Raw genomic sequence first — 18,071 nt, forward strand, 5'->3', positions numbered from 1 at the left:
ACTGCACAGGAATCCCTTTAGGTGGCGCTGGCTCATGCTTCTTAGTTGCAGCCAGCACCTTCCTTGTTGCCTCATACTTTGCAGTTGCTGCAATTGCATTACCCGCTTGGTCAAGGAGGCAGTGCTGCAGGCCACACTCAGAAGCTACTAGGCCAAGCAATAACTGCACAGAAGCAAGAGCCCTTTGCCCTAGCACTGGCACCTTCATCACTCTTTCCTCCCCTCTTGCCAAAGGGAGAAATTTGCTTTGCTGGGTGTTTTTTCTTTTCTTTTTTTTTTTCCTCACAGCCCTCTTCTTGAGTTTGAGTTTTTTTTTTTTTCACATCATTTGGAGCTCCCTAATTCAAACTGAGGAAAGACTTCTTACTAATAGCAATAAGGCACATTCATGGGGAAGTCAGATGCCTGAGGATTTAGGGGTACTTAATTCTTTTCCCTTTTTGATGCTTTGCAACTGTGATTAAGTCAGAGCAGACCACCCGTCACCATTTCTTACTGCTTAATTAAGAAACATCTCAGAATTTTCTCCCTATTAGTTTCAGGCAGATTAGAAGGGAAAAATATTTTAACAGATGCTAAAGAGTCTTTCCAGTGATTTGAAGATTAGGAGAGTGCCTTTTATAGAGCTCCCAAAGTGTTCCCTGGCTGCGTCTGCCAGAATTGAAAAAAAATTTAGTGGCTGACTACTTAATGAAAAGCCAAGATGCTCTGACAAAGAACTCCTGGGCAACTATTACTGTAGCTCCAAAGAGTTATTGCAAATTAAATTTTATTCTTGTCCTTTATGATCTATATCAGGCAGTAGGTGTAACAGCATGACTGAAATATTCTTGTCTTACACTTTTGTTAATAAAAGCACTCATTCATTAATATATGTGTACCAGCAGGAAATATGAAATGGTGTGCTCCAGTTGAAAAGCCAGATACAGTATTGTCAACTTTGTAGGCAAAAGGCAGGGTAAATACAATTAGAGTTCGGGGACAGGGTAATTACCGTCTCCATCTGGTAATGCGTTCTTTATCTGAGCTCAACAGTCTTACGGGTTTTAAATGCTTATGGGGCATCTTGCTAGGCAACCTAATAAAGGATTACTTTTCAAATGTTACCTTGAAAGCTTTTCAAGATTGCCTTTGTCTAATAACACAATATCACATCTGGTATGATTGCCATCGCTGTAAAGCAAAATCTTTTAATAGTATTTATTAAGTACTTCCCAAAGATGCATAATCACCAACATGAGTTGGTGTTAATAGAGAGTCATTAGTCAGCTCAGTCTTCAATATTTGTGGAAAAGCAGGCTCAGCAAGAAACGTATAATGAATGTAAAGCAAATACAGAACACAACATCCCGGCAGTCTGACTCCTTTTCCCGATGGATGGTAACATCACATTTCACAGTCTAGCTGGTTGGTAATTTCTGAACACTGTCTCTAAAATATTTGGCATGAAATATCATGAGCTAAACAAGCACGAAGAACACAGCAGCTAAAGGGAGCCTTATGGGGAGAAATGGTATTTACTTTAATGACTATGGCTTAGGAAATTGCCATATTCCGTACTGGGTTAATAAAGGCTTAGGGCAAAGTGGAGAGTGAATGGTAACGGTGCTGGCTGAGAGCGTGGAGGAAATGTCAGGCACCTTCTCGTTGCCAATGGAACATCAGAACTCTCCACTCCCCTCTGCTCCTTCCCTGAGCCTCACAGCCCAGAGCAGGGCTGGGTAAGAAAAAAAATTGTGATTAGGGTAATTCAGCAGCTGGGAAGGTATTTTCTGACAGTTCTGCAGATAATGGAGTGTTGTACACAGGGTAATAAGCAGAGAGAGTATGATTATAAGCTATAATTCAGTCAAGAGGTTAGATGATCTCATAAACAGTCAGCACAAAGCCACTATGGTTTGTCTTAATATTATCAGGACCTGAAGATTGAACGAGAACTTTGCTACTCAATATTTTGCCGAGTTTGTTCCTTTGGAGTATGGAGTGGGGATGGGACCCAGGTCTCCATTTGATCAATTATTCTAACCCGTGTATATTTATGTGCATGTACATATGGCTTTATGTATATCTTGTCAGAGCTATGCATTCTCCCCAGACCCCAGGGTACATAGAGGAAACACAATTTAAAAAATCTTGACAGAGTAACAGCATGTATAAAAATGAGACAATCATTGACTATTTTTCATGCACTTTGTTTGCATTGGAGCCCACACTAGATCATTATTTCCAAAAGATAACCTCTCTCCTTCCTTTATGCTACTGCAGAGCCAGGAATACTTGTCTCTATTCATTCCAAACATCGTGCACCTCTTCAGGTAACCACAGTGTATTTTCAGCTTTGGCGATGTCAGCATTTTTCTATCTGCTAATTTCTAGCTGTGTGGGACCTTGAGGTAGTCATTTAACTTATCTGTGCTTCAATTTCCTTATCTGCCTAATTAGGACAACAATAGTACCTACTATTTTTTTTTTAGAATGTTTTATTTTTAAAATAAGATGAATTAATACATGGCAAGGGCTTAGAATATTTCCTAGGCATTTCTTATTACTAGTGTTGCTTTTGTTATTGCTTTTTGGTAGGTGGTGTTATTTTCTCCTTCAGCAGAGAGAGTATGTCTTGATCAATTATATATCTTTCTAAACATGTATCATAGTACAGGGCACAATAATAAATGAATTGCATTTAGATCTTTGGCTAGATTTTAAAAGTTTGGGGTAATATTTTAAATTCTAGTACAAATCTTTGTCTCTACCCTGTAGACAATACAAGTGTACACATTTGTGCCCAACTGATCTTTAAAGAATACCTTTAGGAATAGGTAATCTTGCAAAAGCAAGCCTGGAGTATCCTTTGAAGGGCTGAGTGATTTGATCAAAGGGTAAGTTCCTTTCTTCCAGTAGCTGTCAATCTAAGAAGTACCTTTTTATATGTCGGGTATCAGTAGGTGGCACTTTTTATATCACACTTTGTTCTCTTTGGAACACATCCTTTCACATGTTAAGTGGAACAGCACAAAGATCTCATAAATCCAATGTAGGAATCAATTGGAAAGTATTGCAAGTAGTTTATAACTGAATTAGTAAAATATGTGAATGACTTTCTGTAAGTTTGAGTGGATTCATTATGAGTTTTATGGTAATTTCATACCCATCACTTCCTTGCATTCTGGTATGCTCATTTGAGTGGGAGAGAAAGGGGTGGGGTTACATTTAGTGCAATTAAATGTAAATAAATTATTGGTACTACTTGATGTGAATATCGTATGTCCTGTGGTATGGATGGCCAACCCAGAAACAGGGCTCAAGAAATTGATCATAGATGTGAGTCAAAACCAAAAGAAAATGTTAGCAGAGCATTTTCAACTTATCAACAACTTAGAACAATTTAGCTGAAGTTGTTGTGGGACTGCTAAGATTGGCAGGTAAAGAAAACAAGCCTCAAATTACAACCCTCTAGCAGCAGCAAATGGAACCAAAATACAACTTCTGGGGTGGCACCCATTTTCAGTGGTTTTGTTCACTGACATATCCAGCAAAATTGCTGAAAAGCAGAAGGGGTCAACCACCTGGGATCAAGTTTCAAGTGTGGCTTATTTTGAGATAAAAGCATGCTGGCATTTAGAGCTGGGCATTTGTGAACTGGGATTATCTAGCATACTTGGCAATGTCTAAGTTGTTTTTGGATTCCTGATTCTGATTCCAGATGTTTTTCAATATAACAAGTAGGCAGGGAGATTTAAATAGGAAAGTCACTGGTGAATAATATTACCCGTTACTTTCTTCAGCTGGGTGGGTGTTTTGAAAAATTATTAGGTGTCATATACATTAGTGTAAATTGATCATGTGAATATCCATTATTTATACTAGGGTGACCATAGAATTTATCATTCAAGTCAAGGACACCGTGGAGAGTGAAAGGGGTGCTGTTAATAATAATACTGGGACAACAGACATAATGGGGACTGTCTGAGACAATTTGGGACATATGGACATTTTATTTACATATGATGAGTGAAGAAGAGTATTCATTCAACACACCAGAGTTCCTATGTGATTTCTTTTTAAGTTTTTCATTAAGTACCATTATTTTATATTATCTGTAGGGAACCTTCCCTTTCTATTACAGGAGACTTTTACCGTAGAGGTTCAGAAATGGCCAAATGAATATACAGGAAACTTATCACATGTGTCAGTAGTACTGGATTTTGGTTTTTCCCTCTTTTTAAATTTTGCTCCCCCCGCCCCTCCCCGTGCCATTCTACAGCACTCCCTCCTTGTTCATGAGGTACAAACAGGAGAAAGATCAAAGGCTTGCCCCAGGGGAAGGAAGATTTCAGATATGGAGGAAATCTCTGTTCTTCCCTAGAGAAAGCCCTTTTGCTTGCCGATTTCTCCTGGCTCATGCTCTCTGTCCAATAATGCATTACTCAATGTAAAATTTTTCCTTTTCCATTGAAAAAAACCCTTAAGTTCAAACACAAGCACAATCACAGAATCTTCAGCTGTATAAAAATAGCCTTCATGCGCTAATTCATATGCAATAGTTCAAACAAACAAAAACCAATACAATCATTCCTGTGTCACTAACAAGATTTTCATAAAACTGTTTGAGTGAAATTTCTTGGGCTTAATATAATTTTGGGACTTCTAGTTTTTTTCACACATGGAAACTCAGTATATAATAGCTCACAATATACGATTCAGAAGTGGAGATGAATCAGAAGACTGTTGGGGTATCATTCTACCAGGCTCAGCTTGAGAACTAGTGACTGGGTCCCTGCAGCTGAACTACTGGGCTGGTTCCATAACCTAGTAAGAGGTTGGTAGGAACAAGAATGATTTACATTCAAGCCCTTACAGTTTAGGTGGGCTGGGGGTAAGGGACAGAAGAAGAAGAAAAGGAGAGAATAAACAAAAATAAGGTGAGAAGATCTTGGCTCCACTGTGTAGCTTCTCTGATCTGTGCCATAAGGACAGTAGCCCCTGCCTACTTCATGGAGATGTAGTGAAGATTATGAAAGAAAATGAATTTGAAAGCTCCCTTTGGGATGAAATGGTTTATGCAAATATAAGGCACGTTTTATCAAGAAACAAATAAACAGAGCTTTGTAACAAACCTTTCCCTAACGTGATCATCACCTTTATGAAATGTCTAGAGCAGGGGTCCTCAACCCACTGGCCACAGACTGGTACTGGTCTGTGGCTCGTTAGGAACTCGGCCGCACAGCAGGAGGTGAGTGGCAGGTGAGTGAGCATTACCACCTGAGCTCTGCCTTCTGTCAGATCAGCAGTGGCATTAGATTCTCACAGGAGCACAAACCCTATTGTGAACTGCACAAGTGAGGGATTTAGGTTGCACACACCTCATGAGAATCTACTGCCTGATGATCTGTCACTGTCTCTCATGGGACTGTCTCCTTGCAGGAAAGCAAGCTCAGAGCTCCCAGATTCTACATTATGGTGAGTTGTATAATTATTTCATTATATATTACAATGTAATAATAATAGAAAGAAAGTGCACAATAAGTGTAATGCACTTGAATCATCCTGAAACCATTGACTGTCTTCCATGAAACTGGTCCCTGGTGTCAAAAAGGTTGGGGACTCCTCATCTAGAGAACGTTTTTTTTTTTTTTTTTCAGATAGAATCTCACTCTGTCACCCAGGCTGGAGTGCAGTGGTACGATCTTGGCTCACTGCAACCTCTGTCTCCCATGTTCAAGCGATTTTCCTGCCTCAGCCTCTGGAGTAGCTGGGACTACAGGCACCCACCACCATGCCCAGCTAATTTTTATATTTTTAGTAGAGACGGGGTTTCACCATATTGGCCAGGCTGGTCTTGAACTCCTGACCTTGTGATCCACCTGCCTGGGTCTCCCAAAGTGCTGTGATTACAGGTGTGAGCCACCGTGCCTGGCCTAGAGAACCTTTTTAAGAAGGACACAACCTGTGCTCAATACCCCTGATTCTCTCAGGCAAGGACGGCAATGGCCTATGTCTTTTAAGCAAGCGTGAGGTGGAAACCAACAACGAAAGTAGCTTTAACTCCAGGAATATGAAAGGCACAGGGGGTCCCTATGCTGCAGTCTTTACTTTAACTAAGGAAACCCTCACTAGGACTTTGATTGGGCTGGGTGTTCAATGTCACGGTACTTTATAAGATGTTTTAACAGTTTAAAACAGTTTAACAAAGCAGCCAAACTAGTTATCTGAGTTGGGTAATTGTTGAGCTGTTTTGATTTATATTTTAGGTCCACTCGACCATCAGAAGAGTTAAATTACAGATGGCTAATATACAGGAGAGTCACTGGGAGTTGGGCTAAGCCCTGTGAATTTCGTATCTAATTTGCTTCCTGTGGATATGGTGTCTAAGCCGAGTTGACAAACAAGGGGAAGCAGGCTTGATGCGTGTTTCTGTCTTAGGGATCATGCTTTGCTTCATGGTGGCTGTAAGTTCAAAACTACATAAGAACCCAGAGTCCCCAGTTATTTACTTAGGATTTTAATTTTGAAAAAAATGTAATACACGAAGCACCTCCATCTCAGAATTAAAATTTCACATATATCCTTTATGTGAATAGAAATCTGTGGATTCCTGTTTTCACACTTGTTGCCAATTTGCACACTTGTCAATACTGAGAGCACGCTTGGATAATTGAATTTGTAACAACAAAAACAAAATTATTCTTACATATTAATACCTTCATTTTTCTGTCCAGTTCTTACAGATCAAGGTTCATATCATGACCTTCTTAGTGTGATTGGGTGAGTTATTAATTTCACTGTGTCTCATTTTATTCAGTATAAAATGGGCATTATTATCTTTATATCATAGAGATGCTATAAAGATGAAATACGGCTGGGCATGGTGGCTCACGCCTGTAATCCCAGCACTTCGGGAGGCTGAGGCGGGCACATCACGACGTCAGGAATTCGAGACCAGCCTGGCCAACATGGTGAAACTCCGTCTCTACTAAAAATTAAAAAAATTAGCCGGGCGTGGTGGCGGGCGCCTGTAATCCCAGCTACTCAGGAGGCTGAGAGGCAGGAGAATCGCTTGAACCCCGGAGGCGGAGGTTGCAGTGAGCCAAGACGGCGCCACTGCACTCCAGCCTGGGCGACAGAGCGAGAGACTCCGACAGAGCGAGACTCCGTCCGCCCCGCCCACCCAAAAAAAAAAATGTTAGTGAGTGCGACCAGCAGGGCTGCTGTGTCCCACTAGGGTTCTGGCTTCACCAGGGGATAAGACCATAGCTTTGGCCATTAGGCTTAACATGGCTGCCCCAATTTTAGCGTCTTGCTCTTGCACGCAGGGCCATGTTTGGCATGGGATAATTTCTCATTATCTGTCTTTTGAAAAAAGTGGATAATTCCCAAAGTCAGCTCTTCAACCATCTCACCGCTCAGCACCTCACTCTGCAGTCACGCTGAAGTACGGGTCATTCCTGAACTGAGATCTCTGCATTTGCACTTTCTCTGCTTGGAAATTTCTATCCCTGGCTCTGCTCACGGTTGTCTCTTTCCCTGTCATTCATCATAGCTCCATCACCCCAGGCCCTCTTGGACCACTAATCTGAAGGAGAGTTTCCTTCCTGGTCGCTATCCCATTTCCTGTTTCATTCCTTCATGGCGCCTTTCATTTTCTGAATCTTCGTGTTCATTTATTGGCTTACATGTTGTCTGTCTCTTCCTCACTAAAGGGAGAGGGCGGAAATTTTAGTGTCTTGCTCTTGCGCCCAGAACTGTGTTTGGCATGGGATGAGTTCTCATTATATATCTTTTGAAAAAGTGAATAATTGCTGAGGTCAGTAATTTCGTTCTAATTAAAAAAGTCCACAGATGCTTGTTGTTATTAAAGGGAAGGTGGCTTTATTCGAGGTAAATATTCTTCTACTCTCTTGAATCCAGTTTGTAACCCTTCTTTCTCTTCTCCAAAATTGAGCATTCACAGGGTAAAAGTCCCATTTTCCCAATTTCTCGTTTTGCTTTATGCTTCAAGGTGTACATGAGCTTGTGCTCCTTAAGCAGGCTATAAAGGCAGGCATCTAATTCCTCCTGGCTTTGCTGCATACCCTATTTATGAGCCAGCAAAATATGTTTGGCCACATGTTTACACCAGCAAATAAATGTGTCTATGGAATGGAAATGTGTCTGCACTAAATCAGTTGTCAACGTCTATTTAAACAGACTTAAATTTGTGGCTGCATCTTTCTAGCCCTCAAGATACAAAAACACTTTATCCCTCATTGCCACTATTTTACAAGTTGGATTTTTTAAATCAATGTAATTTTGTTACCACATTTGTGCATATACTTTAACTATATCCCTGTCCACTTATCCAAAGAGCAAATTAAAATAAATATTGTTGTTACCTGATAAAAGTGTCTGGTTTCACTTATTTTTCTAAAACCACTTGGATGTTTTTCCTTCCCAATAAATTGGTTTGTTACTTCCAAATAAAATCTGTTATATTTTGATCTTGTAGATGGAATTCTTCTAATGTTCCTTAATTGTTTTGTAATAGTCAGTTTTCTCAGCAAAAACCAAAATAGTAATAATGTTAAGCTAAATCACAGTATTTCTTACAGTTAAATGCTGTATTCTTGGTACCTTTGTTTGTATGGGTTCCTTTATTTATAAGATCATTCTTGAAATAAATTATTTATCTGTAATAATTATGGTTAGCTGCATTAAGGAATGAATAATTTTCAACTGGTGGTTTTTCACAGCCAGTGATAAATCCCCTAGAGCAGGGTTTGTAGAGAATAAGAGTTCAATAAGTATTTGTGAAATAAATCTTTAGCAGGTTATACAATATTTAGCATGCCTGAGAGGATGGAAACATTTCAGAAGTATAAAAATCAATGCAATTGGCTAAATTGGGAAATTATTAGTCTTTTCACATTTGATCTTATTTTCTGACCTCATTTATAAAGTATTGACATCAGTTTTCAAGTCACTGAATTTATCCTCGGAGAAGAAATCAGTACAAAAGAATAGAGCTACAGTATTTTCCATACACATTTGGGAAGCTCTAAATGTTCTAAAGTTCAAATAGTTCCTGATTTCAGATGCTGAGTGTACTTTGGAGAGTGGCACTGTTTTAATATAGGGGGTTTGTTGTTTTTTAATATTGAAGCTTCTAAAAATGTCTCAAACACAAAAAATTCCATGGCTCTGAAATTTAGACTATGACAATAATTAAGAAAATGCAGAAAGGGCACTGGTAGATTTTTAAAAACTATTTTAATACAAGATTAATAGCAATTTTCTATCCAAATCAGAAATGAAAAATCTTAACCCAAATAATATTCATTTGACAGTCACATAAAATTTTAGATTTGATTGGTGCACACATTTATCCTGCATATATATTATGTATATGCACAGAGAGACCTCACTATTATGCCATCGTTAGGGGTCTTTTTGTGGAAGTACCTCATTACAAGGCAATGTCAAAGCTTCCAGTAACTACTCAACTTTGAATGAAGTTCAAAATGTCCCCATGCTAAGCTGAGTCCGTGCCATAGCAAACCATGATATAGTAAGTCTCCAGAATGCGTACAAATCAATACTCTGTTTGTATAAGTTGGTCTAAAACTAAACACTGGCTAATGTCTCCAACAAGGAAGAACACATTGCAAATTTATAAGTTATGGTTTCCTTTACTCTTCTGCTGGCAAAGCTAAATTGTGTTTTTAAATAAAAATCAGGTCTGTTAGTAAGTAAATGGAAATGTGTTTAAATTTCTGCAAGTTTTAGGTAAAACTTGCATTTGCTAATGCTTCTACGTTTAATCAAGTCATTTGATAATTAGCTTTGCAAAAAGAAGTAATAAAAGAATCACATCTCAGGAATATGTTGTTTTTTTCCTCCTTAGGGACTTTAGTTGGTGTTCAGTCTGTAGCCGAAACATGTATGTAATGGCAAAAGAATTAAAGAAGGCTAATGTCTGCAGCAGGGAATATAAATTAAGAATCAGGGTTCTGCCTGTAATAATATTTTCAATGTGTTTGCTTTAAAGAATGTTACTTTTATAATTATTACTACTTATCAATGAATAATAGTGTTTTTCAGTGTAGACAAAATAGTATTTTCTATCCCTTACATTTAAAGCAGGTGATACAAGTTACTTAATGCTAGCTAGGTAAGTCATTGTAAGGGAGACAGATTTCTAGTGCTAATGTTCTACGATGGCTATAATCAAAGTACCAACTTGGCCTTCGTGAAAATGACAGAAGGTTGTCATGGTTGTCCTTCAATACAGAACCATAAACAGAGCTCTTATTGGTAAATTTGTAATTCATTCTTCTCTGCTAAAGACTTTAGCCTCTTTAGCTTTTGTTGTGACACATACAAAGTATAATATATACCAATTACAGACGTGTATTTCTGTTAGAAAAATACATATTATAACTAAAGAACATGTAAATAGAGGCACTTCAATAAGCTAAGTGTTTGCAGTTATGAGCATCACCCACCAATTTCTAGTGTTGGGTTTCAGTGAGCCCATTCCTCTCTATTCATAACAAAAGTTATGATATGATTACAGAATTAGGGAACATCAGAGCAAATGAGGGGCAGGTTATAAAAAATAATGAAGCCTCATTGCATCCCCTATCACTATGCTGAAATGAGAAAAATTAATTTGAGAGTTGAATTCCAAAATACTTACTGAAATAGGGTAACTAGGTTAAGTGAAATCCTTTAGGGCCAAAACATTTCTCGTGTTAAATTAGTCTGAAAATCATATGACATAGTAGTATGATGATAAAAACTAGGAAGTACAACTTGAATGATGTTTTGACCACATCCATGCAGGGTGCTAACACTGTGACATCATTAACTGATATCATTTCAGCTCTCTGCCTGGCTCATTATGCATCACTATATCTCATCAATATGAGTCATATTGATAATGAAGGTGTTGAAACAAATGAAGCAGGCGTTTATACATTATCTGTGTGTTTAGTGCGTATAGAACATGGGTTCACATTCATTAATATTATGTGTATTCATACACATGCACAAAACCTTTTGGGGGTGAAAGCATAGGAAAAACAAGGCATCCTGATCTATTTCATAAAAGAGAATGCAGAAATATTTTAAAAAGGAAAGACTTGGAGTTTAAAGCCATAAAACAAGTTATTATTCAAATAGTCTGGAAAATCAAGGTTGATTTAATTTGTATTGCACCTTAATTATTGGAGAAAGACAATACTGACTTCTGAACACAGAACGAAATGAGCAATGTAAATGACTGGTCCTTCATAGAGAAGTCTTATGTGGAATTTGTGGTAGGAAGCCAAAATGTGGGCAGTGAAATGGATGGTTTTCTAGAAGTATGTAATGATGAACTAGATGGTTAATTTCATAAAGGTTTAAATGAAAGAATGCCACAAAGTCTCTCATCATCCTACGTTTTATATTTCATTAGGCATAAAGTAGCAATAGATGCTTGTAAATACTTTCTGTCTTGCAAAAGTGCTCAAATATACTTAATACTATTGTGCCACATGTGTTCTACTTAAATGTGATGACTAAATCAATAGCTAATTTTAATTTTGATGAGAACAGAGATTGAAAAATACCATTTATGTGTCAATACCGTTGATGAGTTAATTAAAATGTAACTGGCATACTATGGTGTCTTGAAACATTACTTTTCCCTACTCCAGATGCATCATAAAAACCAAGAAACATATGGATAGCCAACTGTATTCATAAAGCCCCAGTTTGGTTTATTTTGCTTCTCTCTGTCAGGGGGAGCATAAGGCCTGGCTTTGGCATACTTGGTGAACAGGTTAGGCTGTGGCTCTAAATTGGCCTATTGAGTTAGGTAATGTATCCAAGTGCCAGGCAGGAATCCTAGGCCGAAGGTGTTTTACATGAAAGCAATGGTTTTTCATGAATAACATTCTTTACACATACAGTTTCCATCGCCGGTAAAGCCCTGCACACCCATGGCTCATCCCATGAGTTTGGTGTAGTCTGGAGCACCCAGGCTGAAGCACACTCATGCAGAAGGGTGTGCCCTGGCAAACTTTTAATAAATGGACGGTTAGATACATAAAAAGTTCTCTTTCTTGATTCTTGGTGCTCACAGATTACTGAGGAATCCCTTCTTTGAGCAGCACAAAACAAGAAGAGCTGGTTGACAAAACATTTTCTTACAAAGGTGTGTCAACCCTGAGCTTGGAATTAAGAAGTTAAAATCTGTGATTTATATATATATAGATATAAAAATAGATGATCATACTAAGACTAAAAAAGTGAAAGAAATCTCCATGTCAATACTATATATATATTTTTTTTGTCTTGACATTTTTTTCTGTTGTGAGTTATTTTGTAAGAGAATGCCCTTGTGATGCAGAAACCAACTGACACAAAGTAAATAGTTAAAAATGAAAACTCAGGAATGGATCTAATTGTGTATCAATTCATTAAAAAAAAAACTATTGTTTTGGGAGGGTAATGAGCACAGGGGCAGAAATATCTAGTTAATGTCAAACCTGTGGCAAAAGCAGAGATTGTATCATCAAAGGTTATTTTCAATTGAGACTCTTGAGGAAGGTGAATTGATGGGGGTAGCTACTAGTAATTGAAGATGAAGGGGAAAATCTGTGCCAATTGGATACAGCGGACAGACATTAAGGGAATTAAGAAAAATAGTGCCATTACTAAATTGAAATTGGGCAGGGTGAGAGAGAGGTGCTGAGTTGTAGTAATTTTTGTTCTCATATTAAAGACGGGATTCCAAATTTAGTATCAGTACCTCCAGATTAATTTGGTGTTGTTTGGTTAGAGTGCAAGATGATACCTCCAAGACAACAGTGCATTTTCACTACATTTAGAACAAACTTTAAGCTTTCTCCCCATAAGCATTTTGTAAACCCGGATTTGTCACAAAAAAGCTTACACTGGGAGTTGGCTGTCAATGCTGAACTTACAGCGTTAAAATTCATTTATTTTTCTCTGTTTGCTTTTTTGTTGAAAATGCAGCTGTCTAGGGGTTTGGCCCGATTTTACAAGGAAAATTATTTTCTTTCTTCCTTTTTTATTTTAAATGAGAAAAAAATCCTCACAACGTGAGATTCCTTTACTTCTGCAGCATAAAAGCAAATGAAGGTAAGAAAATCTCCTGGTACGAAAGATTTGAGTAAGAATTCTCTCTAGAATAAACAAGGTCCTCACAGATAGCTGAAGGAAAGAGGAAGCAGTTCAGTCTGGCACCCGGTACTCTTTGGGAAAACAAAAAGGGAGGCAGATTGCAGTACTGCTCTCTTCTCATAGAAAACGGTAAGTTTTTGTGGCATGGTCCATTGTCCAAGAGTGTAAGAAAAGAAGTGAGTTGGCCATTCAAATAGCTAAAATGCAGTTTCATCGGACCAAAAACCCAAGATTATCTGCACAGTCTCTGCAGTGCCAGGACAATGCAGGTGAGAGACCAGGAGAGCAGGGAGTGGCCACGCTGGGCTGCGGAAGAGTCCACCTCTCTCCGGTCGGGATCCACTGCGGGGGCCTCTGTGGTGACAAATTCAAACTCCGTGGGACACACGTCATCCATGCACCCACTGCCACTCCCTGAGCCACTGGATTCATCACCTAGTGTGGAAAGATTGAAAAACAAAGTTAGACCACTGATATGTTTAGGCTTTGTGGCCCCACCCAAATCTCATCTTGAATTGTAATCCCTATAATCCCCACGTGTCAGGGGAGAGGCCAGGTGGAGGTAACTCAATCATGGGGGTGGTTTCCCCCATCCTGTTCTCGTGATAGCGAGTGAGTTCTCACGAGATCTGATGGTTTTATAAGGGGCTCTTCCCGCTATGGCTTGGCATTCTCTTTCCTGCCACCTGGTGAAGAAGGTGCCTGGCTTCCCCTTCGTCTTCCACCGAGATTGTAATTTTCCTGAGGCCTCCCCAGCCATGCTGAACTGTGAGTCAACCGCTTTCCTTTATAAATTAGCCAGTCTCGGGCAGTTCTTTATAGCAGTATGAAAACGGACTAACACAACCACCAACCAGGAAAGAGTGGAAACAGAGCTCAGCAGATATGGGGCCTGGTGGTGGGAGGCAAAATCTCCCCATCCATGGTCCCCCCCACCCTACCCGACAGGATGTTTTTTTTTTTTTGAGACAGAGTCTCGCTCTTTCGCCCGGGGCCGGACTGCAGTGGAGCGATCTCGGCTCACTGCAAGCTCCGCCTCCTGCGTTCACGCCATTCTCCGCCTCAGCCTCCGGAGTAGCTGGGAGTACAGGCACCTGCCACCGTGCCCGGCTAATTGTAGAGACGGGGTTTCACCGTGTTAGCCAGGATGGTCTCGCTCTCCTGACCTCGTGATCCGCCCGCCTCGGCCTCCCAAAGTGCTGGGATTACAGGCGTGAGCCACCGCGCCCGGCCCAGGATTGTTTTTAATAGGCAGGGGTGTGATGAGTGGGGGGACTGTACAGAAACAGGTGTTTGAAGAACAATATCAATTGATACCCGAGATATTCCTTGGGTGGCATCACCCAAGGAATGTGTGAACCCCAGACTCCAGGGGAGGCCACACCTACCTGTTGGCCTTAGAAAGACATTTCTTCTGGCCAGTACTTAAGTTTAAGAAATTCCATGCTTTGCTCTTTTTATACTTAGAGCCATTGCTCTAGGAAGATACTATGCTTTTTAAAGGATTTTAAAAGAAAAATATAGAAGAGGAAAACAAGTTCTATGCATAGGAAATGAGAGGAGCAGCAGCAATAGTAGTGAGAGGTCTCTATCAATATGACTTTTAGCCTCCTTTTCCCCCACCTGTGTTCTCCTGAGAGCAAGGTTGGACTCTGTCCCAGCCAACTTCTTCGTTTAAACCAGAAGTTGACAAGCTATGACCTGCTGCTTGCTTTTGTATGGTCCATAACTCCAAAATGGTTTATTTACATAAAAATATATATTTTATAGATATCCATAAAATCTATTATCTATCTATCTTATCTATCTATCTATCTATCTATCAATCTATCAATCATAGGGTCTGGCTCTGTTGCCCAGGCTGGAGTTTAGTGGCACCATCACAACTCACTGCAGCCCCAAACTCCTGGGCCTAAGTGAACTTCCTGCCTTAGCCTCCTAAGTAGCTGGGACTATAGGCATGTGCCACTGTACCTGGCGGTTTTTATAGTTTTAAGTGTTTGAAAAAAAACCAAGTGAAGAATAATATTTTATGACATGTAAAAAGTGTATGTGAAATTCACGTTTCAGTGTCCATATATGAAGTTTTATTAGAATCCAACTACCCCTGTTCACATACATATTATCACGTTAGACCAGCAGTGTGGGGTAGTGGTGGCAGAGACGATGTGGCCCTCAAAGATTAACATACTTAATATATGGCCCTTGACAGAAACAATTGGCCATTCTCTGCTTGAAACCAATGCCCTGGTACCCAAGGAGTATGTCGACCCACGGTGGCATTGTCCCTTCCTGCCCAACTTGCTTTCTTCCCTATTCCCACTTCTCACGGCTTGATTCCTTCTTGTTTGACAAACGCTGTCACTCAGACCTGGCCCAGATCAGGCTGCCAATTACTAGCTTTATGAAAGTACTTTTCACTGCTTGGAGGTGGTATTATTTATGTGCCTGTTCACTTGCTTACTGTTTATCTCCTTCTCAAGAATGTAAACTGAGAACACAATCTGTGAGATGGTAGAGATTTGGTAAATCCTGTTCATTTCTGTACTTCTAAGGCCTTCAGTGGCCCCTGGCATACAGCAAGTGCTCAACAAATACTTGCTGAATAAATAAATGTGCTTTGGGCAATTACTCAACTTTTGCAGTTTCCTCACTTAAACAAATACAGTTGACAATATTGACCTTGGAGGGAGTGTGTGAAGACAAATCACTAGAGTGCTCGAGGACACCAAACCCAGTGCTGCCAATGATGCCTGATGGAAAAAACATAGTTCCTACAGCCAAGGCAACCTGGAACATACACTGACATTTGTTATTTAAATGTACCAGGGTAAGCCAGTTAGACTTACTGAGGCTCCGTTTCCTCACCCGTAAAAATGAGAGTAATAATATCTATCTGTTATGAGAAATGATGTTCCTGGAAGGGCTCAGGAAACTGGAAGCTTTGTAAGGACATTAGCTATTTCTCTCACTTGCTCAATGATTTCCAACCAATGTCCCTAAACTCCTCCCTGCTAGTCTGAATGGTGATGCCCTGTTGAGCTGCTCCTGAGAAACCAGGGCCATCCTTAGCTGCTGGATGCTACTTAAGTAAAGCTAGGGCAATGTAGGGACTCTTCTAATGTCCTCTTGAATGAGAGAGACACAATTAGAGAATGAGCACAGTTTCTTTTTTTAACGGGACATCTAAATACCAGATAAGATCACTTCAATACACTATACTAGGTTTTTAACATTTTCTCTGATTTATCTTTAGTGGCCTTTACAAAGGGGAAAATTCCTGTTAATTAAATTCAGAGATATCAGAATTGTTAAGGGAATTGTTCTGAACACTGGTGTCACGAACAAGAAGTAATACAACCTTTACAGAGATATTATTAAAATGATTTAGAATATTAAAAAATGTGGGAAGCAAATATGACAGGAGATTTTGGCTGGAAAAAATAATGGCCCCATCTCTTTTTGAAAAGGAATCACAAATGCAAATATTAAGGGGTGGGATGAGTAACTTAAAAAAATGTTCAAAGCAATAAAGATGCTGATGGTTATAAAATGTGATAATGGTTTGTATGACAGACACTAGCCTAAAATAGAGGGCCACATTTGGTGCTTGGGATCCTCTTAATTGTTGATTTTATTTTCTTTTGAGGGGAAATGGAGTAAGATCTCTGCCTTCTGGCCATTCCCTGAGCTTTACAGCTTGATATGTGTATAACCTCTTTAGGTCAGAGAGGAGTGAGAAGCAAAAAGCCAAGCCAACTAATTCTTGTGTATCTTGAATTATTCATTCCAATAGCCACTCTCTAGATAATAGAGCATTTTATTTAATGGAGAAGACAATGGATAAAATGAGAGCTGTAAGGCTAAGTGCTAACAAGTGTGAAGCAACAATGGCTGAAACCTGTGTAATGTTCTCTTCTGAAGAGGAAAGGAGGGGTTTAGTAGAAGGAGGAGAGATAATGGGATTATTTTGAGGAATTTTACAGCAATAACGTTCATTGGGTTGGTAATTATTCTGTGTTTAGAAAATCATTTTTTTGAATTCTTTAAAATGGAATACAGCACAAAAATTTTCTGCAGGGGATAACTTGGTAGGCTGATGACGATGACTGAAAATGACTTGAGGTCTTCTATCTGTAACTCATTTCTTTCTATCTCATTAATCCAAGCACACAAGCATCATCTTATGATTCAGTGACCAAATTACAGAATCACTGGCAACTTCACATCTTATGGTCAAGAATCCTTGTCCTGGGAATTCTCTTTGTAAGGGTAATATTTTTAAAAAGCAACAAGCAACACTGACAGAAAAAACTTTTTTTGTAGTTATTCATCTTGAAACCATTCAGACAAAACCTATATATAGTTTCATGTCAATGTTCACTTAATAGTCTTCCAAATCATTTTTGATGCTTCTTTGATGAAATAGTTGTGTGTAATACTGCACTAGAATTTTATAATTTCTCTCAATATTTGTGTGTAATATTGCACTAGAATTTTATAATTTCTTTCAATATTTCAGATACAAATGTCTATGGGTTGTGTATGTGCATAGCTGGATAGAGAGGGAAATGATGTAGTCAGCTACATCTACCCACCAGACACTATCATAGCTCCTCAAATGAGGCTTCTAAAAGCCTCTGAAGCAGGGATGCTTCCCATTCTATAGAAGAGGAACCCGAGACTTAGAAAGTAGAGTAATTTGTAGAGACTCTAATTAATAAAGAATAAGACAGGGATTCTAGCTCAGGCTTGTCTAAGCAATCTGCTGAGCTTTCTTCTTTTGGTGGGAACAGGGCAGAAGTTTGGGTCAGATGTGAATACTGATGAGGACAGGAGAAAGTGAAAAAATTACTTTGCTGTTTGTCATTAATGAATCAGCTGGTAGATGTCAAATCAAC

General features: G+C 39.2%; 1 protein-coding gene across 2 annotated transcripts in view; it reads right to left on the reverse strand.

The window, feature by feature from the left end:
- Positions 1-9,229: 9,229 nt before the first annotated feature.
- The window catches only part of GPC6 (glypican 6), a 1,204,563-nt gene continuing 1,195,721 nt past the window's right edge, over positions 9,230-18,071 (reverse strand). For both annotated transcript variants that reach the window (XM_055244176.2, XM_063618993.1), the window contains one exon: positions 9,230-13,605. In XM_055244176.2, coding sequence (XP_055100151.2) covers positions 13,403-13,605 — 203 coding nt within the window. In that variant the 3' untranslated portion in view covers positions 9,230-13,402. The remainder of the gene's footprint in view (positions 13,606-18,071) is intronic.

This window comes from Symphalangus syndactylus, chromosome 15 (assembly GCF_028878055.3).
Source record: "Symphalangus syndactylus isolate Jambi chromosome 15, NHGRI_mSymSyn1-v2.1_pri, whole genome shotgun sequence".
In the NCBI taxonomy this organism is placed as follows: domain Eukaryota; kingdom Metazoa; phylum Chordata; class Mammalia; order Primates; family Hylobatidae; genus Symphalangus; species Symphalangus syndactylus.